This window comes from Macaca mulatta, chromosome 1 (assembly GCF_049350105.2).
Source record: "Macaca mulatta isolate MMU2019108-1 chromosome 1, T2T-MMU8v2.0, whole genome shotgun sequence".
NCBI classification, from domain to species: Eukaryota; Metazoa; Chordata; class Mammalia; order Primates; family Cercopithecidae; genus Macaca; species Macaca mulatta.
Window position 1 is genome coordinate 115,554,690 of NC_133406.1, and position 26,228 is coordinate 115,580,917.

The following is a 26,228-nucleotide window of genomic DNA, read 5'->3' on the forward strand; positions in this document are numbered from 1 at the left end:
CTTTCCATTAGAAACCTCTATGCTCAATGAGGAGACTGGTGCTGCTGTGTTGGAAAGAGCTCAAGCTGAGCAGGCAGGATGAGGCCTGGAAACCAAGCACACAGGAGACAGCCCCACTAGCGTGGAGGCCCTCATGGAGAGGTAAGGCAGGTGTTCATCACCCCCACCTGCCATTCTGCCCCCCAATTCCCAAATACCTTCTTGAGCACCTCAACCTGGCGAGTATCTCCAGCACTAGCTCGGGCCTGTTCTAATTCCCTCTGCAAGACCTCTATCTTCTCTCCAAGCTCCTCTTCCATCTCCTCCTTCTCCATTCGCAGCTGCAGGAGTCTGAGCCGGACAAGGTGAAATAAAGGGGAAAGGGAACAGAGTAAGGCCACATGCCTGGGGGAGGTTAGCATGACAATAAAAGCCACCTCTCTGGAGGCCAACACACTGGGCACCCACTCTCAAGAGGAAGGAAGGTGAACATGGAAAGGAGCAGTTTGAGAAATGGGAGAGTAAGAACATACCATGGATAGAAAGGAAGTGGGCCAGGCATAGTGGCTCATGCCTGTAATCCCAGCACTTTGGAAGGCCAAGGAAGATGGATCACTTGAGCCCAGGAGTTCAAGACCAGCCTAGGCAACATAATGAAACCCTGTCTCTACAAAAAATACAAAAATTAGCTGGGTGTGGTGGTGCATGCCTATAGTCCCACCTATTCAGGAGGCTGAGGTGGGAGGATGGCTTGAGCCCAGGAGGTGGAGGTCGCAGTGAGCCCAGACTGTGCCACTGCACTCCAGCCTGGGCAACAGAGCAAGACCCTATCTCAAAAAAAAGAAGAAAGGGACTGGGTGCAGTGGCTCACACCTGTAATCCCAGAGTTTAGGGAGGCTGAGGTAGGCGGATCACGAAGTCAGGAGTTCAAGACCAGCCTGGCCAACATGGTGAAACCTCGTCTCTACTAAAAATACAAAAACTTCAGGCCTAGTGGCAGGCGCCTATAATCCCAGCAACTCGGGAGGCTGAGGCAGGAGAATCGCTTGAACCCAGGAGGCAGAGGTTGCAGTGAGCCGAGACCGCACCACTGCACTCCAGCCTGGGCAACAGAGTGTGACTCCATCTCAAAAAAGAAAAAAAAAAAGGCAAAAGGGGGCCAAGCGCAGTGGCTCACACCTGTAATTCCAGCACTTTGGGAGGCCAAGGTGGACAGATCCCCTGAGGTCAGGAGTTCAAGACTGCCCTGGCCATGGTGAAACCCCATCTCTACTAAAAATACAAAAATTAGCCGGGCGTAGTGGCATGAGCCTGTAATCCCACCTATTTGGGAGGCCGAGGCAGGAGAATCACTTGAACCCAGGAGGCAGAGGTTGCAGTGAGCCAAGATCGTGCCATTGCACTCCAGCCTGAGCAACAAGAGCAAAACTCTGTCCCAAAAAAATAAATTAATTAAAATTAAAATTAAAAATTAAAAAAGAGAAAGGAAGTGGCATATGAATCATGGGTATTTCTGAGAGGGCCAATGTCCTTACTCCTGCTTGGTGGCTCTAAGATCCTCCTTATTCTTCTGGAACATACTCTGCCAATGCCCTGTCTCCTCTGAAGTCTCCTCCAGCTCCCTCTGCAGCCCTCGCACAAGGGCTGACATCTTCTGCCTCTCGGCCTCCAGCACTGCATGGTCCTAGAGAAGGGGAGAGTTGGACACCAGAAGGCTCAGAGGGAAGAGGTCACTTCAAATCAAAGTGTGAGTGTGTACAAGGAAAGGCTTAGACCCAGAGGGCACCATGCCAGCTACACCCCCTGACACTCTTGTGGTACCTGGTACAATGCTAGCAGAGGTTCTCTCCTCAAGTCACAGTCCACCCCTCTATCTTCTACAGGAAACCTCCCCAGTTATTTCCCCTTGGGATTTTTTATTTTTAGGGGGACAGAGTCTCGCTCTGTCGCCCAGGCTGAAGTGCAATGGCATGATCTCGGCTCACTGCAACCTCCGCCTCCTGGGTTCAAGCGATTCTCCTGCCTTAGCCTCCCAAGTAGCTAGGACTACAAGTACGTATCACTACACCCAGCTAAGTTTTTGTATTTTTGGTAGAGATGGGCTTTCTCCATGTTGCCCAGGCTGGTCTCTAACTTCCTGAGCTCAAGCAATCCACCTGCCTCGGCCTCCCAAAGTGCTGGGATTACAGGCGTGAGCTACTGCGCCCAGTCCCCCTTGGGACTTTTGTCACACAACCTCATGGTACTTCTGGCCTATACTCCCTCCCTCTGCCCTTATAGTTTTCCTGGCCAAGGTTTTCAGCAGATCTCACATGTGTCCTTTAGAGGGAGAGGGGGAGTTCCCAGTTGGAACCATGAAAAGTCCAAAAGTCCAAGATCCCAAGGCAGCCTTGTCCCCCAGCAGTGCCTTCCTCTCTCAGACCCTGCTCTTGTCACATGCCTGGGTTGCATCTTGCATGCTCCTGCGGAGCTGCTCTGTGTCTCGCTGGTACTGCTGCCGGACATGCTCCACCTCCTGGTCACGGGAGGCTACCTCCTCTTTCAGGGCCCCCTTCAGGGCTGTCAATTCCCGCTCCCGCAGCCTCAGCTGCTCCTCTACCCGCTGTTTCCCCTCCAAGACCTCTTCCAGAAGTTCCCGGGTCTCTAACAGGTCCTGGAGAAAGTAAAGGAAAAGTACAGGTGTGACCACATTATAATCCATCTACTTATCAATTCACTGAGTCAAAAAATATTTATTGTGTTAGGCACAGTACCAGGTGCTCTAGTACCGGTACTAGAGCCCAGAATGATAGGTTTCCTTTATCCTAACTCTAGTCCCAACCCACCACTGAATCTGCCTGAAAGCACACTGAGTACCTGTAATCAGCCAACCACTCCTCATACTTTGGGGAAACCATGGATGAGCAGACTTGAGGATGCTCCAGCTGAGAAAAAGCAGATGCTGGGGCATATGACCCCAGACCCTACCTTCAGTAACACCTCCTTAGCAGGCTCAGGACCCTGGACCTGTTTCAGCTTGTTCTGCAGCTCCATCACCTGGGCCTCCAGCCCATGTCGTAAACCTTCACCCTGGTCCAAGAGGCGCTTCATGTTCTGGAGCCTAATAATAGATAACATTATTGCACACTATGTGTCAGGCAGTTTTCTAAACACATCATATATTTTAATTCATATTTATTAATGCATTTAAACTTCCTGCCTTCAAATCTCGATGAGGCCTCCCCTGATTTTTGCAACCTGCCCCCCTACAACCTGACCCTCCTGACCTGCCTTACCCTGTTGTATCTACTGCCTTCTCATGTGTTACAAATTTACTTGCATAATATGTTTGTTTACTGTCTGTTCCCTCTCAGTAGAAACTAAGCTTCTGGAGAGCGAGCCCTTCATCTGTAGGGTTCACTGATGTGCCTTAGGAACCTAGATTAATGCCTGTCACAGCATTCTTGATGAAACATCTGCTGAATGGATGACTGAATCCTTACAGTGATCCTGTGAGGTAGGTACTATTATTAACTCTATTTTATAGTTTAAGAATCTGAGACAGAGGCAAACCCAGGTAGCTTAACTCAAAATCATGCACTACCACCATTATTGATAAAGAAGGTAGAGAGAAAGGCCCTATCCTGTCCTTAAACCAACACTGCTCCTTTCAGCTTCCGGAGATTTCCTTCTGTCTCCTTCAACCCTAGGGGCAAAGAGGGAGTGGCCTCTAAACCTGGCCTACGACCCCAAGCAGCCCCCCAGCAGCCCAAAGTGCGCCATCAGCTGCACTCACTCCTTGTTGCTCTGCTGGGCCTCCCCCTTCCTTCTTTCCAGCAGCTCCTGCAGTCGGCTGCACTCTTCTGTTTTCTCCTCCAGCTGCCGCTCCAGCCCAACTCGTGATGGCTCTAGCTTCTGCCGCCTCTGAAAAAGGGAATGAGAGTACAGCAGATGGAGGGTAGGGAAAGCCTCTCAGACTCAGAATAATGGGAATGTATGTCTAACACTCATTAGACACTTGCTGTACGATAGACACTGTACTTAGGACCTTATGTGTATTATCCACATTTAATCCTCATAACTAGCCTTGGTACTTATGATGATGTAAAATATGTCCACAAATTATCTGACATTTCTTTCAAAAGATACAGCCAGCTGGGTGCGGTGGCTCACGACTATAATCCCAACACTTTGGGAGGCCTAGGCTGGTCAATCACCTGAGGTTGGGAGTTTGAGATCAGCCTGACCAACATGGAGAAACCCCGTGTCTACTAAAAATACAAAATTAGCCGGGCGAGGTGGCACATGCCTGTAATCCCAGCTACTCCGGAGGCTGAGGCAGGAGAATTGCTTGAACCTAGAAGGTCAAAGTTGCAGTGAGCCGAGATCACACCATTGCACTCCAGCCTGGGCAACAAGAGCAAAACTCCATCTCAAAAAAAACAAAACAAACAAAACAAAACAAAAAAAGATAAAGCCTAATTCTGTTTGCCTCAAGCACGGGCTTGACTTAGGGGCTTCCTTCTAACAAACGGTAAAAGGAGGACGTGATGAGTAAATTCTGAGGTTAGGTCATAAAAAGGCATTGCAGCTTTTCTCTTGGATCCCTCACTCTGGGAAAAAGTAGCTGTTATATTATGAGGATACTCAAAAGCAGCTCTAGGAGGAAGGCCAAACAGCCAGGAACTGAGGTCAACAACCAACAGCCATTTGATTAAGCCAGGTTTTTCTGTTTTGTTTTGTTTTGTTTTTGGTGTTCTGTTTTGTTTTGTTTTTGGTGTTCTGTTTTGTTTTGTTTTGAGACGGAGTTTCGCTCTTGTTGCCCAGACTGGAGTGCAATGGCGAGATCTTGGCTCACCGCAACCTCCACCTCCTGGGTTCAAGTGATTCTCGTGCCTCAGCCTCCTAAGTAGCTGGGATTACAGACATGCGCCACCTTACCTGGCTAATTTTTGTATTATTAGAGTAGAGACAGGATTTCTCCATGTTGGTCAGGCTGGTCTCAGACTCCTGACCTCAGGTAACCCATCCACCTCGGCCTCCCAAAGTGCTGGCATTACAAGCATGAGTCACAGCGCCCAGCCTGTTTTTTTGTTTGTTTGTTTGTTTTTGAGATGGAGTCTCACTCCATTGCCCAAACTGGAGCGCAGCGGCACAATCTCAGCTCACTGCAACCTCTGCCTCCCAGGTTCAAACAATTCTCCCTGCCTCAGGCTCCCAAGTAGCAGAGATTATAGATGCCTGCCACCACGCCTGACTAATTTTTGTATTTTCAGTAGAGACAGGGCTTCACCATGTTGGCCAGGTTGGTCTTGAACTCCTGACCTCAGGTGATCCACCCACCTCGGCCTCCCAAAGGGTTGGGATTACGGGCGTGAGCCACTGCACCCAGCCAATTAAGCTGGTTTTGTTTGTTTCATTCATTTATATTTTTTTGAGACAGGGTCTTGCTCTGGCACCCAGGCTGGAGTGCAGCAGTGCAATCCTAGCTTAGTGCAGTGTTAACCTCCTGGGCTCGAGCAATCCTCCCACTTCAGCCTCCCAAGTAGCTGGAACTACACGTGCATGCCATCACATTTGGTTAATTTTTTTTATTTTTTGTAGAGGCAGGGTCTCACTATGTTGCCCAGGCTTGTCTCAAACTCCTGGGCTCAAGTGGTCCTCCCAACTTGCCCCTCCAAAGTGCTGGGATTATTGGCGTAAGCCAACATGCCTGGCCCTGAGTAAGCCGTTTTAGAAGCAGATCCTCCAATTTACTTCTTTTGGCCACAGCCAGAAGCTGGACTGGAACCTTATAACAGACTCAGAGCCACAATTACTCTGTTAAGCTGATCCCAGGTTCTTGGTCCTCAGACACTGGGAAATGCTTTTTTTTTTTTTTTTTTTTTGAGACGGAGTTTCGCTCTTGTTGCTCAGGCTGGAGTGCAATGGCGCCATCTCGACTCACCACAACCTCTGCCTCCCGGGTTCAAGCAATTCTCCTGCCTCAGCCTCCCAAATAGCTGGGATTACAGGCATGTGCCACCACGCCGGGCTAATTTTGTATTTTTAGTAGAGACAGGGTTTCTCCATGCTGGTCAGGCTGGTCTCAAATTCCCAATCTCAGGTGAACTGCCTGCCTCGGCCTCCCAGAGGATTACATGTGTAAGCCACCGTGCCCAGCCAGAAAATGTTTGTTTTAAGCTGCTGAGTTTTGGGTAATTTGTTACACAGCAATAGTTAATTAATATAGTACTATCATAATCCCCACTTTACAATTTAGGAAACAGAGGCTTAGAACATTTAAAGAACTTGCCCAAGGTTAGTTACACAACCAAAAAGTAACAGGACCAGGATATGAACCCAGTTAGTTTGGCTCCACAGCTAACCACTTAATCATTACACTACAGGGCTTTCCAAGAGACAAGGGAAGTTACAATCCAGCATTTATTGAGCACCAACTACACACAAACCAGTATTTTGAAAGGCAGAAGACATGTTTTTAAAAAGGGTACACTGGCTTTAGAATAAGACTGACCTGGATTTTTTCATTCCTCTCTGCAACTTACTACCATAGGCAACTTACTTAGCCTCTCTGATCTTCAGTTTTCTCATCAGAAAAGGGTCCAGAATAGGTATTCATAGGGTAACTATAATGATTACAGTACCCAGGACAGTACATACTACCAAAATTATACTCAATAAATGATAGCTACTACCACTGCCATTATGATGATGAAAAAAAAAAATTGAGGCACAGAGAATGTAAGTAATTTTCTTAAGTTTTATACAGCTAGTAAGGGGCAGAGCCAGGATGGGAACTACCAAAGGGAGTGGAATGGAAGGTAGGAAGATTCCTGATGTGCTCTGCCTCCCTAACCCCCAGAGAACCCAGAAGTCCTTGCTGGAATTAGTACACACTCTTGTGTCTTGTCTCCTAGGGCACAAACATGCTTGTTCCATTGCTTGGAAGAGTCAGCTCAGCCCATCTCCAGGCCAAGGCTTTTTCCCTGTTTTCCTTCATGTCTCCAGCACCTCTAACCTTTCCTCACCTTCACCTCTTCATCCAGCTTTCGTTGTAGCTCCTCCACTTTTCGGGTAAGCTCGCCCTGCCCTGCCACAGCCTTAGTAGAACCAGAAGAAATCATCTGCCAGAGATATGGAGGGTTGGGGGAAAAGGGAGTGAGTCCAACTCTGGATCCCCTGAGGCCCTCAAAGCCCTAACCTTGACCCTTGGTCCCATCCAGAGAAGGCCACTCACCACTAGAGGCTGCATCTTCTCCAGCACCAAACTAACCTTCCTCCTCACAGAGGTTTCACTTTCTGAGCTTCTAGAGTATAAAAGGATAGAAGCAAGGGTTAGGGGAGGAAAGAGGTAGCAGAGATCAGGAAAGGGTAAAATCAGGGAAGATGGGGAACAAAGCTAGAAGAAAAAGAAGGAGGGGTATGCCTCTGTTGCTGGGGGGGCCCCCACTCACCCCTCCCTCAGGATGCCATAGATGGTGGCCTTCATATGCTCCACACTGCCTGGTGGGGCCGCCTCCTGCTGATCTCGAAGGAGGTCTGGAGTTGACTTGAACTGTTAAAAAAAAAAAGAAAGAAAGAAAGAAATAGGAAGATTAGGCCAGAAGCACACGTGGGGTTCAGATGGAGGAGAAGTAGCAGTCTCAGGTCAAGCCCCTTCAAGCGTGATGAACAACCCTGAAGTGTGGCAAGGAAGACACGGTGCGGAGGCCTGAGCAACAGGCCAGGGAGGGGCCAACACAGGATGCACCTCTGCACTACTGCTGTAAACCCGATTTTCCTCAACAAACATCTCAACCAGCTGCCAACTGTGCCACAAGGGATTTGTCACTAATGGTAGTTAACACGCTAGAGTTTATAAATAATTTACTCTTAAAATGGACTTAAGTTTCTCTCAAAGTAAAGTCGCTCCCTCACTTACTTACATTCCTGAGTAGGAGAGAAACTTGTGGAATTTTGGCAAGAGCACCAAGGAAACTGCTCTTATCCTCCAAGCCTGCCTTACATATTCTGCAGATCTAGCAAATGCTGGTGACTGAGGCATAGTTAATGGTTGTGGCAATGACAACTAGGTACAAACTTGTGAATAGTGATTTTATAGCTTGCTCCATTTTCTTTAGAATTTTACCCATGGAAATATCCTGTGCATGCGAATATCACCTATTTTGTGGACAGATACGGTGGAGAACAAAAGGTAGAGAGTTTCTGCCTAGGCTATTTGAACTAGCAAGGAGGCTCACGGCTGGTGGGTAAAAGCTGATGAGAAGGGACAAGGGGCTGACATTTGGAAGCCAGGGAGGGACTAGGTCTGACCTGCAGCATGGTGGGGACCTGTGCTCTCCCCCGTGGCTCCTCAAAACTCTGAAGGACCCAGTCCTGAGTCTGACGGGAACGGCTAAAGCCACTGGGAGGACTCGGGCTCTGGCTCTGGGATGGCTGCTTCGAACTGCCCACATGGTTGTCATATTTTGTGCTAGGGGTCCAGTGGCTGGTGGACTGGCGCTCCCGTTCCTCAAGGGTGTCCCGTGGGAGGCGGCTGTCCAGGCTCTTGCTCCGTTTGCGCTGTTCAGGGGGTAGCATTCGTGTTCGGCGGCCGGTCCGGCCCCGGGACTGGCCTCCAAGTTGACTGTCAAACTTGTTGATGAGTGAGTCCACTGAAGACAGGGGAGCAGTGTCAATGGTGCTACCCGGGGAAGCCACTTTCGGGGCTAGCTCCAACATGCTGGTGCTTCTGTTACTAGGATCCATTGCACCAGGGCCTGCCAGCGAGGCCTGGGACTGGGAACGGAGTAGCTTTCCATTCCAGTAGGCCCCAGGCTCCTCATCAGATGTGCTGCTCTGAGAGGGGGCAGGAAATCCCTTGACTTGAGAGTAGGGGTTCTCAGGGAGTTCAAAATCTGAGCCCAGAGCTCCTGAGGCCTCTTGGTCATTGGCCCCCTTGATTTGGACCCCAAAGGAGTCACCACCTTTCTCCCCACTGTTGAGCACCACAAAGGGCTGCCCAGCGATGCCCTGCACACGCACAGCAACCCCATAGGTACTGGCTCTTGCATCCTTAGCTGGGCGTCGTCCACCGCGACGTAGAGTGCCCATCTCTGCACCACTCACTGGCTCTGTGATGAAGCGAATCTGGACTCCATGGTCTACAGGGCCGCGGGGCTCAGCCATGTTGGGTGCCTGCTCCATAAATAGGAGGAGTCCTAGGTGAAGAAATGAGTTTAGGCTGAGAGACTTAACTAGAAACTATGAAACTTCTACCTGGGGGCTGACTTCCCTGTCAGTTCCTATAGATAAACCACTGATTCTCAGACTAACAGAAGGCCCCTGGAGAGCCTTTTAACCTACAGGTTGCTAGACCTAACCTCCAGAGCTGCTAATTCAGTAGGTCTGGGTGAGGCCTTGAGAATTTGCATTTCTAACCAAGTTCCCCAGGTGACACTGATGCTACTGGTCCAGATACCACACTTTGAGACTCACTAACCTAAAATAATCCATTTCCTCTGATACAGCCCTGAGGAGCCAGGCTTTGTTAAAAGTTTAAAGATTTTGCTTGATGGCCAGGAGCAGTGGCTCATGCCTGTAATCCCGCCACTTTGGAAGGCCAAGGCTGGTGGACTGCTTGAGCTCAGGAGTTTAAGATCAGTCCGGGCAACATGGTGAAACCCCGTCTCTACAAAAAATACAAAAATAAGCTGAGCCTGGTGGTGTACACCTATAATCCCAGCTTCTTGGGAGGCTGAGGTGGGAGGATCACTTGAGCTTGGGAGAGGCTGCAGTGAGCAGTGATTATGCCACTGTTCTCCAGCCTGGACAGAGTGAGACCCTGTCTCAAAAAAAAAAAAAAAAAAAAAAAAAAGATTGCTTATCTTCATACATACACATAATACCACCATGTGGCCGGGAGCAGTGGCTCACGCCTGTAATCCCAGCACTTTAGGAGGCTGAGGCAGGTGGATCATCTGAGGTCAGGAGTTCAAGACCACCCTGACCAACATGGTGAAACCCTGTCTCTACTAATAATACAAAAACTTAGCCAGGTGTAGTGGCGCATGCCTGTAATCCCAGCTACTCGGGAGGCTGAAGCAGAAGAATCTCTTGGGCCGGGCGCAGTGGCTCAAGCCTGTAATCCCAGCACTTTGGGAGGCCGAGACGGGCGGATCACGAGGTCAGGAGATCGAGACCATCCTGGCTAACACAGTGAAACCCCGTCTCTACTAAAAAATACAAAAAAACTAGCCGGGCGAGGTGGCGGGTGCCTGTAGTCCCAGCTACTTGGGAGGCTGAGGCAGGAGAATGGCCTAAACCCGGGAGGCGGAGCTTGCAGTGAGCTGAGATCCAGCCACTGCACTCCAGCCTGGGCGACAGAGCCAGACTCCATCTCAAAACAAAACAAAACAAACAAAAAAAAAAGAATCGCTTGAACCCAGGAGGTGGAGGTTGCAGTGAGCCAAGACTGTGCCACTGCACTCCAGTTTGGGTGACAAAAGCAAAACTCTATCTCCAAAATAAAAAAAAAAAACCCACCGTGTGCCTTCCTCCCTGCCTCCCTCTGAGGGAAGGCAGAACCCACACCCTGCTCAACAGATACTGCCATCTCACTGGAGAAAAAGGGACCTTCTGTCCCAGAGCTCATTTAAAATATAGAAGACCTCAAAGTATATCATCCCACTTCCAGAAAGAAACTTAGAAACACTGATAGCAGTGATGCCTTTGAGGTAGAGGAACTGAGGACTAGGAACAGGGATGGGACAGTTTCTATTCTCGGGAAGAGCAGAAAGGAGTAGACATTCTACTGTATATCTCTTTATCCCTTTTGAATTTGGAACCATGTAGACGTATTATCTATTCAAGAAAAAGTTGTGGTTTTTTTGAGACGGAGTTTTGCTCTTGTTGCCCAGGCTGAAGTGTAATGGCATGATCTTGGCTCACCGCAACCTCTGCCTCCCGGGTTCAAGCGATTCTCCTGCCTCAGTCTCCCAAGTAGCTGGGATTACAGGCACCCACCATCATGCCTGGCTAATTTTTGTATTTTTAGTACAGATGGGGTTTCACCATGTTGGCCAAGCTGGTCTCAAACTCCTGACCTCAGGTGATCCGCCCACCTCAGCCTCCCAAAGTGCTGGGATTATAGGCATGAGCCACTGCACCCAGCCAAAAAGATTTAAATGTGGTTTAAAAACTGTACCACTCGGCCAGGCATGGTGGCTCATGCCTGTAATCCCAGCACTTTTGGAGCCCAGCACTTTTGGAGCGGGTGCCTATAATCCCAGCTGCTCGGGAGGCCGAGGCAGGAGAATCACTTGAACCCGGGAGACGGAGTTTACAGTGACCCAAGATCACGCCATTGCACTCCAGTCTGGGTGACAAAAGTGAAACTCTCTCTCAAAAAGAAAAGTGCCATTTCAAGGGGCCCCAAGTCAGGTAAACTTGTCTCAGCTGAGAGCCAGAGCCAACACCATCCATAGGCCAGCTTCCCAGGCCCACATCGCTAAAGCTCAGAGTCAGCAAATGGAATGTATTCCAGGTATGCTCTGGCTCCAGGAACTTGGGGGAGAGATTGTCTTCCAAGCAAATAAAAAAATTCAGCTTCCCCACCCCTTCTGCTAGTCTCCACCAGAGCCTAGCACCAAACTGGAGGAGGAGCCTCTAACGTGCCAGACAGAAACACAAACATACCCAACTCAACCTCCCCGTGGAGTTCTGGGCCAAGGAAACTTGGCAAGGCCCCTTTCAGGGACTGTAAAGTGCTAGCAAGCCAGGAAACGAGGGTGAGATGAGAAGGGAGGGGAAGGGATGGGAGAGGCAGAGCTACAGGTGACAAAGGGCTTGGTAGGGAAGGTCTCCTATCTGAAGAAGGGCATTCTTAGAATTCCCAGCAATTTTTAAGAGAAAGGAACAGGGAGAGAAGAGCCTTTTATTAGGAATGATTCTTCATCTTTTTGGCCCTGGGACTCCATGAGAAAATGATGAAAACAAGGCACCCTCCCCGAGGAGACAGCACACACAAACTTTCATCACCCCATCTTAAAAGGCTTGTGAAGGCAGACAAGTAAAGTAGTTCTCCAAACCACTCATCCAGTAGAAAATGCACCGGACTAGAGTCAGGATCTGGTTTGGAATCCTGTCTCTGCTCTTTACCTGGTGTATGCAACCTCAGGCAAATCACAACTTTTCTGGTATGGTGGTTCACACCTGTAATCCCAGCATTTTGGGAGGCCAAGGTGGGTGGATCACTTGAACTCGGGAGTTTGAGACCAGCCTGAGCAACATGGCAAAACCCCATCTCTAAAAAAATACAAAAAAAACTAACTGAGTATGGTGGTACACACCTGTAGTCCCAGCTACTTGGGAGGCTGAGGCAGGTGGGTCACCTGAGCCCAGGAGTTTGAAGCTGCAGTGAGCTGTAATCGTACCACTGCACTCCAGCTTGGGTGATAGAGTGACACTCTGTCTCAAAAAAAACATCGACAACAAAAAACCCACAACTTTCCTGTGCCTCAGTTTCCTCTGCTGTAAAATGGGTATAATGATAATGCCCCACAAGGTTATTATCTGTAAGAATGATATTTATGCAGCCATATGCATAAATAAATAATTATATGGGCATATACAACAATAAAAAATTACCAAGTTACACACTTAAGATCTTTGTGCTTTATTTAGGCCAGGCGCAGTGGCTCACATCTGTAATCCCAACACTTTGGGAGGCCGAGGCAGGCAGATCACCTGAGGTCAGGAGTTCAACAACAGCCTGGCCAACAAGGTGAAACCCCATGTCTACTAAAAATACAAAAACTAGCCTGGCATGGTGGCGCACACCTGGAATCCGAGCTACTGGGAAGGCCAAGGCAGGAGAATTGCTTAAACCTGAGAGGCAGAGGCTGCAGTGAGCCAAGATCCGCCAGCCTGGGTGACACAGCAAGACTCCATCTCAAACAAAAAAAAAAAGATTTTTGTACTTTATTGAACTTGGGTTCTAATTTAATAAAAAGGAGAGAAAAGACAAGATATTAAACATGAAAACATTTAGCATTGTGACTATCACAAAGCTGACAACAAATATCATCCTTCACACATGCTACTTCGTCCAACAGGCACTTCTGGCTTCACCTGGTTCATAGAAAGATGTCACTTCTTCAGAGAAGCCTTCCCTGACCACCACTCCCACAAACAAGGTCAGTTCTCACAAATCAGCCTCCCACAAACCAGGTCAGATCCATGTTATATGCTTTATAGTTGTCCTTCAGCAGGTTTATTCCAGTTTATATTTATACATTTATTGGAGTAATTATTTCTTGTCTGTCTCCTCCCCTACTAGATAATAAGCTCCTGGAGGGCAAAGACCATGGCTATCAGCTAACCACTGTGTCCCCAGGTGTTTGGGCATGTGCTAGATGTCAACAAATATTTGTTAAAGGCTGTATCCTGAACTAAAGCCCACTTGCACAGCAGTGGGGAGATTTGCCCAAGACAAATCTACTTGCCTCAGTAACAGGACCTCTTAGCAACAGGACCTCCTCCTGGTCCAGCCTTGCTGCCCTATGTAGTCATGATCTTAGAACCAGATGTGCCTAGATTGCCGGCTGTCAGGAAGCCACATGATTTATTCATGATGCTGTCTACCCTGTCAGTACATCTACTGATCTTCCAGATCCAGGTCAAGGAGTTCCCAGCCTAGGCCCAGCGGAGGGCACAGCCCCTTGGGCAACAGCACTAAATTGTTCAGAGGCAGTGCTGAGCACTCCCCCAGGTCCCAGGTTAGGTTAACTCCCTAACCTCAGTCACCTTCAGTCCAAGGACATGTGGATCAGGGGCCAGGAGGGTTGAAGGGATCTTTGGGGTGGGTCAGAAAGCAGGGCTCTAAATGATTCAACATGGAAAATGCGAAACCTACCCGCCTTCTGTTACAGAGGACAGTGGGGCGGGACCAAGGCAGCAGGGCAGCTCTGAGGCCTTGCGTAAGCCCCAGAGGTAGGCAGGTAAACAGTGATCGAGGGCCAGGCAACATGGAGTCCAGGGCCTGCGTCCTCACCAATGCCTGACCCTGCTTTTCTCTCCCTTGTCACATGCCCAGGGCTCTCCTCACTAACTGTACTCTAGGAAGAGACCAGACCACAAGTTAATTCAGCTGCATCTGTCTGCCTCTGCCTTTCCTGCCTGCAAGCAGTGGGAGAACACTCTACACCTGTACCAGACAGCCACTTCTCCCTGAGTTACTCATTAGCCTGCCCTGCCCCAATTCCATCACCTCTGGCCCAGGCATATGCATCTGGTTTCCAACTAGGAGTGACAGGGTCTCTGGACTTCTGGCAGGAAGTGGGGGTGGGGTGGTTTCGGGTGTGCGGAGGAAGGGCTGATTCACACAGGGCCAGGCAATAGGTTAGATGCTAAATAATCGGCAGATTTAGAAAATGGGAGAACTTGAGGTATAGAGATTAGAACCCCCTCAGAGATAACAAGGAAAGCAAATGGTCGAAATAGAAAAGGACAGCTCAGTGACCTTGATGATTCGGCACCCTTTTTCTCATAGTTAAGAGATAAGAAGGTTCCCCGTGGATCCAAAAAGAATCCCCCAAGTGGACTCCTGCCTAGGTCCACTAAAAAAGCAGAAACCTGAGAGCCAGGCTAGAGCTGCTTGGCCAGTAGGGAAAAAAACACAATGAGGAACTGGGCCCCTGCAAACTGGCTGGACTGGTTTGAGAGGCAAGGGGAAGTGGGGGGGGCCAGGGAGAATACACTGGCAGCTTGTAAAGCAGACCAGAGAAATTCCACACCACGGAGGAGGAAGAGGGGCAAGACCACAGGCAGGGGCTCTCTGGCCTTCATGGCAAAGCCAAAGCTCTAAAGGAGAGGACAGAGGGCAGGGAAGGAACAGGCAGAAGGAGCAGATGAACAAGAACCTGGTGACAGGCCAGGATGTGACAGGGAGACTTTGTCTCCCTCCACCCCTCCCTTTCAGGTTCCCAAAGTTGCATTCCTGATCCCACACTTGCCTTGGCCACCTCCCTGGCCCTCAGTTCACCCCTCCCTGGCACAGAGAGAAAAGCCCTACACCCTCCTCACCTCCCACAAGGGGAATGGCATGCAGGCCAGCCTGGGAAACACAGGAAGGGTTCTAGGAAGCCAGAATCCTCTTAGAGTCCGGCAAATCTCTGGATTAGCAGTCCCCCAGAGCCAGCCCCCAGACTCCCAAACATCCAGGATGAAAGAAGAGACGCATAGGCATGTGTAGGCAGCCCATCTACAGACATAGCGGTTGCTAATTATTTCCCAATTACAACAACCTTCCTCAGGCAGGGCTTCAAAGGGGCCAAGCTAAGGTTGACTCTAGTTCCCTTACCTGCCTAAGGCAAAGAAATTTGCCTTCAGTCTTGTCTGGGCCCCAAGGTGCACCTTTCATCTGTCCTGGGGATTTGGAGTTGTAATTTCCCTAGTCTCGTGGTCTCCTGGTGAGTCCTGCCTATTTCCTGCACCAATAGTGCCTGCTGCCATTCTGACAGCCACCAAGGTTCAGGAGTCAGGGATGCCTGGAGGGCGTTCAGGGAGTAATGGGGATTCCTCCAGCCATCAAGGAAATTGGTTGGGCTCCCAAACCTCATCCAATGGTCCCCATCTAGAACCACAGAAAAAATACATGTGTACTTGGAGAAAGGATTTGACATCCGCCCCCAGAAAGGGGCCTCCTGAGAAATAAGTATTAATATTTATCAATATTTTGCAGGCCCAGGCAGGGCTCTATGCTTCCTCATATCCCTCTCTTCGGGAGTACTCTCTCTCTCTCTCTCATGAGGAAGAAGGAACGATTCTCCCTGGCACGAAAGCAAAGGACAGAAAGTGAAAGCCTAATGGTTGTACACCTGGCTAAGAGACGAGGGTGCCCTCTCATCTGCCCCTCAGTGTCTCCGATTCGCAACTGCCTTCGGCCGGAGGTGAAGGGCTGGGGAAAAGATCCCACACCTCAGAGTCATCTCAAAGCCATCAGGGAGGTGACAGCGGCCAGCTGAGACCGGAGGACGCGGGAAAGAACCTCAGGCAAGCAGCACCTGCAGATGCCCTCCCCTGGCGAGTCTGCACCTCAGGCAGCAGCAGTTCCCGACTCAGCTGGGACTAACTCCTTCCCCCCGCCACCGCCGTCTCCAAGAGAAATTCTGCCCCTAGGGCTGGCGTCTGACCTCCAGAGAGATCTGGCGCTGAAACGCTTTCATGCCCTGGGAACAGCATTCGCCCCAGGTGCCCCTCGCCTGGCACCTTCCCAGTCACCTGCATCTGGCACCTCAAGGTAGGGGTCGGCTCTTAATCAGTACCCCACCCCGCCCCAACCTCCCCTCCTCCCGTCTCCCACTCGGCACCTGTGCCCTAGAGAGGGGCATCTCACTCCGCCTCGATGCCCGCCCCTCAAAGGTACCCCTGAGGGCTCGCTTTCCTCTCGGGTGCCCTGGCCCCCACTCCGGGTCCACTTACCCTGACCGGGCGCGGCGCTCCCAGACGTGCGTGCGTTCGGGCTCGGGCTTGGGCTCGGGCTGGGGCTCGGGCTCCGGCTCGGTCAGAGCAGCACGCGCAGCTCCGGCCCTCCCCCTCGTCTTCGGCGCTCCCTCCTTTTTCCCCCTCCCACCAACCTGTTACTCCGCTGCGGAGCTCCACCCCCGCGGGCCGTCAGTGCCCGCCCCGCCTTTCCCCGCTCCGGTTGGTCCGCTTCCCGTAGGGGGCGGGGCCTCCGCCGCGGGGACCGGGACCCGGGGTCTCCAGCCGCGAGGGGCGGGCCGGGTCACGTGGACCGGCGGGCTGCCGAGCGCCGGGGCGGGGCGGCGAGGGGCGCGGAGGCCATTTTGGGGGCGTCGCGGATGGCTGTGAGTGACCGCCGGCCAAGACCCCGGGAGCCGTCTGCCAGAGCATCTTCTGGGCTCTGCTAGAAAACAGCCTCCTGCCTCCGGTTTACTCCAAGGGAATCGCCGGCTAGGGCCCTTTCTGTCCTTCACCTACCGCTGCAGGAACCAGAGTGCTCTTTCGTCGCTTTCTGCAGAAGATATCTCCATTGTCCCCCGACTTCAGAGCCTCCTGCACCTCAGTTCGTCTCCCTTTTCCCTGACCCGAACCAGAACCCTGATCTTGGATTCTCTTTTATCTGGTGGCCTCCGCAATCATTTTCCAGCCTGACATCTTTTTCTATGTAATATTTATCACCTTCTAGTTAATAACATAATTTTCAAAATCATTTTCATCATTTTGCCTCCAGTCCTACGATAAGCCTCACCAGAGCAAGGATCTCTTATTCTGTGCCCTGCTGCACCCCAAACGCCTACAACAGGGACTGGTACATACTACATGCTTAATAAATATTTGTTGACTGAATGAATGGAAACCGGGGACGCAAATTTACCAGAACAGGAATGACCTTCGTTCTAAACTGAAAGGGACTCAACCCCAAATTGTAAATCCGCCTTAGAGTTAGCCTCTCAAGAATTAGGGATGCTGATCCCAGTTCCCAGAAAAGAGTAAAGACTAGGGGCTCTGCAAACTGCAGGAACCCCGCTCATACCAGCTGCAGTTAAAACATTAAAGCTGGCACCTAGCTGTTAACCACTGAGATATTTAAAAAAGAGATTGACTTAGTTTACGTTGCTGGGCTCAGAATTTTGTTCTCATTTAGTTACAACAAATAGTTACCCTGTACCTATTTGGAGTAGAAGAGGAATCTTCGATGCAGCCCAGATTCCTGTGTGTTCTCGGGAGCTCATTTCCGCCCCTCCCCCAGCCTTCAAAAGCTAGGTGTGGGTCCTATAGGGTAAAGTCCACTTACCAGCTCCTCGACTGGGATGCAAAGTCTCTGCATTCCAGAGGAAGCTGTATATAAGGATTAGGGCCATCAAACCGGCCCGTTCCCTGGGGAGGAACAGCAAAAAAGATGTAGTGGGGGTGGGGACAGAAGAGGGAATGTCCTTCCAGGAGCGCACCTCCTGAACACTGGGTGGCTTTTAAAAGAGTTAAAAAAAATTTTTTTTTCTTATTTTTCTTTTATTGGGCAGCCCCCTGAACCAGAATAGGTGCAGAGACACTCCCATGGGATGGTTTTTGGTTTGGGTTTAAAAAAAAAAAAAGACGGAGTCTTGCTCTGTCGCCCAGGCTAAAGTCCAGTGGCGCGATCTCGGCTCACTGCAACCTCCGTCTCGCAGATTCAATTGATTTCCGGCTCATTTTTTGTATTTTTTAATAGAGACAGAGTTTCACCAGGCTGGTCTTGAACTCCTGTCCTTAAGTGATCTGCCCGCCTTGGCATGCCAAAGCGCTGGGATTACAGGCGTGAGCCACCACACCCGGCCTGTTTTGAGATTTTTTGTTTTTGTTTTTGCTTTAGTTTTGTTTTTTTCATTGAGACGGAGTCTCTGTTACCCAGGCTGGAGTGTAGTGGTGCAATCTCGGCTCACTGCAGCCACAGTCTCCCAAGCTCAATCGATTCTCCCACCTCAGCCTCCTGAGTGGCTGGAAATTCAGGCCCACACCACCACACCGGGCTTATTTTGGCATTTTTAGTAGAGACGGAGTTTCCATGTTGTCCAGGTTGGTCTTAAACTCCTGAACTCAAGCGATCCGCCTGCCTCCACCTCTCAAAGTACTGGGACTACAGACTTGAGCCACCGCGCCTGCCCGAGTTTTTGTAAGGAGAATTTTTTTTTTTTTTTTTTAATGTGGGATATTGACCCAGATATTGGAAAGGCGGAAGCGCCTAAACTTTCCTAGATAACACCTTAGCAATTAGGATACTTAGTATATTTGTAGTAAATACCAACTTGGGTGGTTACCCAGCACCATGAACACAGATTACAAGGTTAAGTGGGAGCCTCTGAGTCACCACCTTCGTCATCCGTTCTTCAAGGAAGCACTCAGTCTGAGAGGGACATCCAGGCGCAAGTGACAAAGGCAACACCTTGGTCTTTTTCCAGAGTTCAGAAGAGAGGTGATCCCTCTCCTTAAGAAATGCTGCAGAGGCCGGGCACGGTGGCTCAAGCCTGTAATCCCAGCACTTTGGGAGGCCGAGACGGGCGGATCACGAGGTTAGGAGATCGAGACCAGCCTGGCTAACACGGTGAAACCCCGTCTCTACTAAAAATACAAAAAAACTAGCCGGGCGAGGTGGCGGGCGCCTGTAGTCCCAGCTACTCGGGAGGCTGAGGCAGGAGAATGGCCTAAACCTGGGAGGCAGAGCTTGTAGTGAGCTGAGATCCGGCCACTGCACTCCAGCCTGGGTGACAGAGCGAGACTGTGCCTCAAAAAAAAAAAAAAAAAGAAATGCTGCAGAGCCAGGCTTGATGACTCATGCCTCTAATCCCAGCACTTTGGGAGGCCTAAACAGGAGGATAGCTTGAGCCCTGGAGTTGGATCGCTTGAACCCAGGAATTCAAGACCCACCTGGGCAATGGGTCTTGAGACAGTGAGACCCCATCTGTATAAAAAATAAGAAGAAGAAAAATTTTTCAAAAAAGAAATGACAAAATTGGCAAGTTTATAAATACAGCAAAAGCAGAATATTACAGCAAATATAATATCCAGAAAGAAGAAATAAATAACACTGATAGATGTTCAAGAGAGTAGTTTTATTTTGTAAAATGGGATAATAGAGAAAATTTTAGGTAAATCGGAGGTTCCATCAAAGAAGGGGATTTGGAATCAAATTCCTCTCCTGCAATTCTTTCCTGAGTTCTCCAAGATTCACTGATACCACTAGCAACTCTACTGAATTATTCTCTCAAAGATCACCTGTTAAGGCCGGACACAGTGGCTCGCGCCTGTAATCCCAGCATTTTGGGAGGCCAAGACAGGTAGATCACATGAGGTTGGGAGTTTGAGATCAGCCTGGCCAACATGGTGAAACCCTGTCTCTACTAAAAATACAAAAATTAGCCGGTGTAGTGGTACATGCTTGTAATCCCAGCTACTCGGGAGGCTGAGGCAGGAGAATCGCTTGAACCCAGGAGGTAGAGGTTGCAATGAGCTGAGATTGTGCCATTTGCACTCCAGCCTGGGCAACAAGAGTGAAACTCTGCTTCAAAATAATAATAATAATAATAATAATGGAAATGAGGTGATGCCACTAGCTGTAATGGAAAGGACAAGAGACAGGAAGGTTTTGGGAGGACCTAGAAGAAGAAGAATATGGTAAATTAACTCTGGCACTTGCTGTCTTAAAGAAGCATGTGGTGCATCCACACACACATACACACAAATGTCTAGCAAACAACTGGAAATGAAGCCTAGATAAGAAGTCAGGGCTGGCCGGGAGATCGAGACCATCCTGGCTAACCCGGTGAAACCCCGTCTCTATCACAAAATACAAAAAAACTAGCCGGGCGTGGTGGCGGGCGCCTGTAGTCCCAGCTGCTGGGGAGGCTGAGGCAGGAGAATGGCGTGAACCCAGGAGGCGGAGCTTGCAGGGAGCGGAGATCCGGCCACTGCACTCCAGCCTGGGCGACAGAGCGAGACTCCGTCTCAAAAAAAAAAAAAAAAAAAAGAAGTCAGGGCTAGAGACAGAGCTAAGAATCATCCTCATAGATGAAAGTTTGCTAAGAGGACTGGAGAACAAACTGTGAGAAATAAAGGACAGATGAGGAGTAAAAACGGGATCAGTGTTGGGGTGGGTATTCAGAAAGGTAAGTAAAGAGGTCCATGGAGGTCGGGCGCGGTGGCTCAAGCCTGTAATCCCAGCACTTTGGGAGGCCGAGACGGGCGGATCACGAGGTCAGGAGATCGAGGCCATCCTGGCTAACACGCTGAAACCTCGTCTCTACTAAAAATACAAAAAACTAGCCGGGCGAGGTGACGGGCGCCTGTAGTCCCAGCTACTCAGGAGGCTGAGGCAGGAGAATGGCCTAAACCTGGGAGGCGGAGCTTGCAGTGAGCTGAGATCCAGCCACTGCACTCCAGCCTGGGCGACAGAGCGAGACTCCGTCTCAAAAAAAAAAAAAAAAGAAAAAGAAAAAGAAGTCCATGGAAGAGGGGTGTTCAAGTAGAAGAAGAGACTGGAATCTGGCATTTTGAAGTTATGGTTGATCTTCCAGACATCAGTTTCAGCGGTGTGGTAGGCTCTCAACTCAGAATGCAATATAAGAAGTGTGTCAATAACAAGGAAGGAGAGAGGGTACCTTGACTTAAAGGAAAACGGTAAAAAATGGGCAACTTCTGTGTTTGGTTTTGGGGTTTTGTGGGGGGACTGGTCGGGGGGTGTTTGTTTTATTGAAACAGGGTCTCACTGTCACCCAGGCTGGATAACAATCACAGCTCACTGCAGCCTCAACCCCTTGGGCTCAAGTGATCCTCCCACCTCAGCCTCCTGAGTAGTTGGGACTACAGGTGCACATCACCACACCCAACTAATTTTTTGTATTTTTTGTAGAGACACGGTTTTGCCATGTTGTCCAGGCTGGTCTCGAACTCCTGAGCTCAAGTGATCCACCTACCTCGGCCTCCAAAGCGTTGGGATTACAGGCGTATGCCACTGTGCCCAGCTGGTTTTGTTTTTAAGAAGGAGAAACTGGCCGGGCGTGGTGGCTGATGCCTGTAATCCCAGCATTTTGGAAGGCCAAGACGGGCAGATCACATGAGGTCAAGAGTTCAAGACCGGTCTGGCCAACATGGTAAAACCCCGCCTCTACTAAAAAATTAGCTGTGTGTGGTGGAACATACCTGTAATCCCAGCTACTTCGGAGGCTGAGGTAGGAGAATTGCTTGAATCCGGGAGGTGGAGGTTTCAGTGAACCGAGATTGTGCCATTGCACTCCAGCCTGGGAAACAAGAGTGAAACTCCATCTCAAAACACAAAAACAAAAAAAAAGAAGAACGAGAGACTTGGTTATGTTTTAATGAGAAGCTAGAAAAGGAGACAAGATTCAAGAACTGAGATGATACGGGAGAAAGAGGAAAAGAGAAAAAGAGAACAGCCAAATAATCAAACCCTGGAACTTAGAGGAGAAAGTGAAGTCTCTGTTCTGGAACTTAAATTGTACGAACAGATGTGAAAGAGTGAGGAGTTGAGAAAGTTGAAGCAGGTAACTAGTTCACCAGATTACTGGACCTGCCAAAGAGAAGTGATTCTCAGGGCTGGAGAATTTGTTAAAAGGTTTTGGAACTGTTGGTATTATCTACAAGCCTAAGGAAGAATATGATAAATGCCAAATCAGTGGCACAAATGAAGTGTTACCGGAAAGCTTATCTTTCAACTAGAATAGAGTGATTTATAATCTGGGCCTTGAAAAAACAGGCAGGGGAAAGGGAGGAGAAAAGAGAACAAGAAAATGTGCAAGGGCCCTAGGGGCAGAAAAGCATCATGTCAGTTTAGTGAACTGGAAGGTTAGCCTGTAGAGCAAAGGGACAAAGAGAATAGTGGTAAATTAGATGACAGGTAAATTCTGGGGTAGATTTTATAAGGCCTTGAATATCAGAATAAGAAATGTGGGATTTCAGCCGGGCTTGGTGGCTCACACCTGTAATTCCAGCACTTTGGGAGGCCGAGGCGGGTAGATCACCTGAAGTCAGGAGTTCAAGACCAGTCTGGCCAACATAGTGAAACTCTCTGTCTACGAAAATACAAAAAAATTAGCCAAGCATTATGGCGGGTGCCTGTAATCTCAGCTACTCAGGAGACTGAAGCAGGAGAATTGCTTCAACCCGGGAGGCAGAGGTTGCAGTGGGCAGAGGTTGCAGTGAGCCAACATTGCTCCATTGCACCATTGCACTCCAGCCTGGGTGACAAAGAGAAACTCCGTCAAAAAAGAAAGAAAGAAAGAAAGAGAAAGAGAGAGAGAAACAGAAGGAAGGAAGGAAGGAAGGAAGGAAGGAAGGAAGGAAGGAAGGAAGGAAGGAAGGAAGGAAGGAGAAAGGAAGGGAGAAAGAAAGAAAGAGAAATGTGGGCTTTCACAGTATTCTAGCCTGAGCAACAAGAGCTACACCATGTTTCTTTAAAAAAAAAGAAGTAAAAAGAAATGTGGGCTTTATTAGTAGGTAATGGAGAGCTATTAAAGGTTCTTAAGCAGGAAAGAGGCAGTACTTCAGAAGGTCTCTATGATAAATGCAATGGTAAAGCTTGATTGAAGTAAACCCTAAAAACCACAGTGGTGGCTGGGTGCAGTGGCTCACATTGGTAACCCCAGCCCTTTGGGAGGCTGAGGCAGGCAGATCACCTGAGGTCAGGAGTTCAACAACAGCCTGGCCAACATGGTGAAACCCCGTCTCTACTAAAAATACAAAAAAATAGCTGGGCATGGTGGTGAGCACCTGTAATCCCAGCTACTCGGGAGGCTGAGGCAGGAGAATCGTTTGAATCCAGGAGGCGGAGGTTGCAGTGAGCCAAGATCGCGTCATTGCACTCCAGCCTGGACAACAGGGCAAGACTCCATCTCAAAAAAAAAAAAAAAAGAACAAAAAACAAAACAAAACAAAAAAACAAAAAACACAGTGGTGGCAAAAGGAGGGAAAAGCAAGGACCACTCACCCTGATGCTCTTTTAGCGTATTACTCATCATTTCTCTCTTGAGCTTTGTTTACAAACACTTCGCTCTTCAAGAGCAATAATAGTATGTAATTATACTAACACTTGGGGCTTTTCCTGGCTGAATACAATTTCTATTCTGGTTATGGTCAGGGAAGATAATAAGAAATGGTCACTGTATATACTCACTTTATATACATGTACAATCTTTGAGTACAGGACTTCCAAGAGTCCCCAAAAGATATTTCATTCTTTGTGACCCATGTCGTCCAGTCTTTTCTCAGTTTGACTAGGGAGGCAGAGCTGCAGAGATTTCATGAACGGACATCACTGAGGCAGCAAACCAAGTCAGGAGTCAAGAGATCTGTATTCTAATTTTACTTCTGGGAAAGCTGTACTCCTAGCCAAGTCTTCTAAAATATTTGGGACTCTGTTTTCTCTGAGAATTATGAAGATGATCCTAGATTTCATAATTGTATTGTTTCCTTTGGGTTTCTTGAAGATGGGTTCTGCCTCCCATCTCTTCCTTTTATTATCAGCTAGGAACGTAAGTGTAACCAAATCTAGTACATAAAGGATAATTGTTTGGGACAAAGCGTTCCAAGCAACTTTTTTCAGTTTAATCAGAGTCACTCGCAGACAAGGGAAAGACTCATTTCCAAGTTCCTTAGATCTCCTCACACCCCGGACAATAGACCCTATTGTCCTAGTTGCCCACCTCTAACGCTCTGAGCAGCTAAATTCCAGTAAGTTCAAAGTCTCCGGTATATATTCATTTTTTTGGTTTGTTTCTTAAACAGTAGAAATGGGGTTTCCCTATGTTGGCCAGGCTGCTCCTGAACTCCTGGGATCAAGCAATCCACCCACCTCGGCCTCCCAAAATGCTGGAATTACAGGTGTGAGCTGTAGCGCCTGGCCTTCACTATACATTCAAAATAAGAATATCATTTAAAAGGGGAAAAAAAAAAGAGCAAGACAGACCACATATTTCCGATTCCCATGCTGGGCGTGGTGGCTCACGCCTGTAATCCCAGCATTTTGGGAGGCCGAGGCAGGTGGATCACCTGAAGTCAGGAGTTCAAGACCAGCCTGGCCAGCATGGTAAAACCTCATCTCTACTAAAAACACAGAAAAAAATTAGCTGGACGTGGTGGCATGTGCCTGTGATCCCAGCTACTCGGGAGGCTGAGGCAGGAGAATCACTTGAACCTGGGAGGGGGAGGTTGCTGTGAGCCGAGATCGCACCACTGCACTCCAGCCTGGGCGACAGAGCAAGACGCCGTCTGAAAAAAAAACAAACAAAAAAGAAATTAAAAAGAACAGATTCCTTCTGCATAATTCTTCTTCTGGGTTGTTAAAACGCCATTCTGAGGAGAGAGCCAGTTTTCCTCCACACACCCAAACAACAGCTGATTCCACCTCCCATCTCACTTTCCTCCTCTCATCAATGAAGGGGACAGAAGCTTGGCAGCTCAAACCTATACACACATCCCGCAAGCCCTGAGACTCCTCCAGTTCTCTCACAGTCCACTGTGGCAAAGAGTTTTAGCAGAATCCCATTAATTGCCTGATTTGCTCAGGTTTTTTATCTGAATCTTTCTCAAAGTATAAGTCTCATAATACAGAGGCAAAATGGCATATGGAAATAGCACTGAACTCCAAGACAAAATACCTGACGTGGCAGCCATGACATCCCTTAGAAAGAATCTGCCATTCAACTGCCAGAAAGCAATTTGCTGTCAGCCCACAGCTGCATCACCTTTGGGATCCATTACCGTGTCAGAACTAAGGCCACACTCTTCCTGAACAGCCCCAAGCCAATTGACTGACAGTGTGGTTACTGGGACCTGGCGGTTTCCGCCCACTGTTAATTTATCTATGTAATAACCTTTACCTGGTGCTTTCCACTGGGTAGACTGCAACTTGGAAGAATCTGCACCATGGCTTGAGGTTTTCCTTGCCCGATTTTGCTTCTGCCTTCGTTTACTTTATCAGGATAGGGAAGCCTATCCAAAGGCTTTCTCTGCCCATTCCTGCTTCCTTCTTTATCTTTCACAGGTGTTACCAGCCGGTAAGCCTCTTGCACTCCTAACTTTGTCTCAGCATCTGCTCCCCAGACCACCTGAACTGACTCAGGTGACCACTCCAGAAGTGGTCTGAAAAAGCGAGCAGTAAGATAGGTTTAGGGAACTGCAGTACTACTGCCTGGCTGGCAACAAGAACCCCTCCTGGATGTTGTAGGGTACAGGTAGTCTCTGGAACAAGATGGTATCCAAGTTGCTAAAATTTTCACTGATATGAAATGGGAGAATGTTCCTGTGGTGGAACAGTTCAGGCATATGGGGTAGGCGGAGGGACAGCAGTGAGTACAGGGACAGTGGAATTCACTGGCTGTTATTAAGTTGCATTGGGCCCTGCCAAGAGATAATGAAAAGCTGAGAGTAGTTAACAAACATTGAAAATTAACTGTGAAGGTCAGAGGGCCTTTTTGATGGCTTACAAAGAGGCCCTTATCTATAGCAGTGAGAGAGCAAAAAAATCTGAAGACCAAACTCGAGGACTTCAATAGAGCTCCCAGAGGCAGATCTGCAATCAAGGTCAGGACTCTGCTTGGGAAAACCTGGGATCCTAATACATGGAATGGAAATATCTGGGGGGGTCCCCCCAAAGATTCTGACTTTCTGCATTCCTCTGAACCCTCAGAGCCTTAAGAGGGAGCCCACCACTCCCTATTAAGAACTGGAACTCCCTCTGTGTGAGAAGACACTGCAGAGGCCTCTCCCCTCCCAGA

At 49.0% G+C, this 26,228-nt stretch overlaps 1 protein-coding gene and 2 long non-coding RNA genes across 5 annotated transcripts in view; 2 read left to right on the top strand and 1 right to left on the bottom strand.

Moving 5' to 3' along the window:
- The window catches only part of CGN (cingulin), a 28,307-nt gene extending 11,714 nt beyond the window's left edge, over nt 1-16,593 (bottom strand). The window contains exons 1-11 of one of the 3 annotated variants that reach the window (XM_077946980.1): nt 16,423-16,560; nt 12,100-12,246; nt 8,275-9,161; nt 7,416-7,516; nt 7,199-7,268; nt 6,990-7,085; nt 3,755-3,882; nt 2,947-3,079; nt 2,420-2,632; nt 1,515-1,663; nt 198-330 (exon numbers count right to left, since the gene is read on the bottom strand). In XM_077946980.1, the coding sequence (XP_077803106.1) occupies nt 198-330; nt 1,515-1,663; nt 2,420-2,632; nt 2,947-3,079; nt 3,755-3,882; nt 6,990-7,085; nt 7,199-7,268; nt 7,416-7,516; nt 8,275-9,161; nt 12,100-12,244 (2,055 nt within the window). In that variant the 5' untranslated portion in view covers nt 12,245-12,246; nt 16,423-16,560. Of the gene's footprint in view, nt 1-197; nt 331-1,514; nt 1,664-2,419; nt 2,633-2,946; nt 3,080-3,754; nt 3,883-6,989; nt 7,086-7,198; nt 7,269-7,415; nt 7,517-8,274; nt 9,162-12,099; nt 12,247-16,422 lie in introns of all 3 variants that reach the window. The other 2 variants (XM_015152097.3, XM_077946985.1) reach the window with 2 other exon arrangements.
- Nucleotides 5,388-14,522, top strand: LOC144331231 (uncharacterized). The gene is made up of 2 exons (XR_013398212.1): nt 5,388-5,880; nt 13,297-14,522. It is a non-coding gene; the product is annotated as an uncharacterized LOC144331231 (long non-coding RNA).
- The window catches only part of LOC144331230 (uncharacterized), a 40,621-nt gene continuing 30,314 nt past the window's right edge, over nt 15,922-26,228 (top strand). The window contains exons 1-2 of the long non-coding RNA XR_013398211.1: nt 15,922-15,993; nt 16,120-16,240. This is a non-coding gene — a long non-coding RNA (uncharacterized LOC144331230). The remainder of the gene's footprint in view (nt 15,994-16,119; nt 16,241-26,228) is intronic.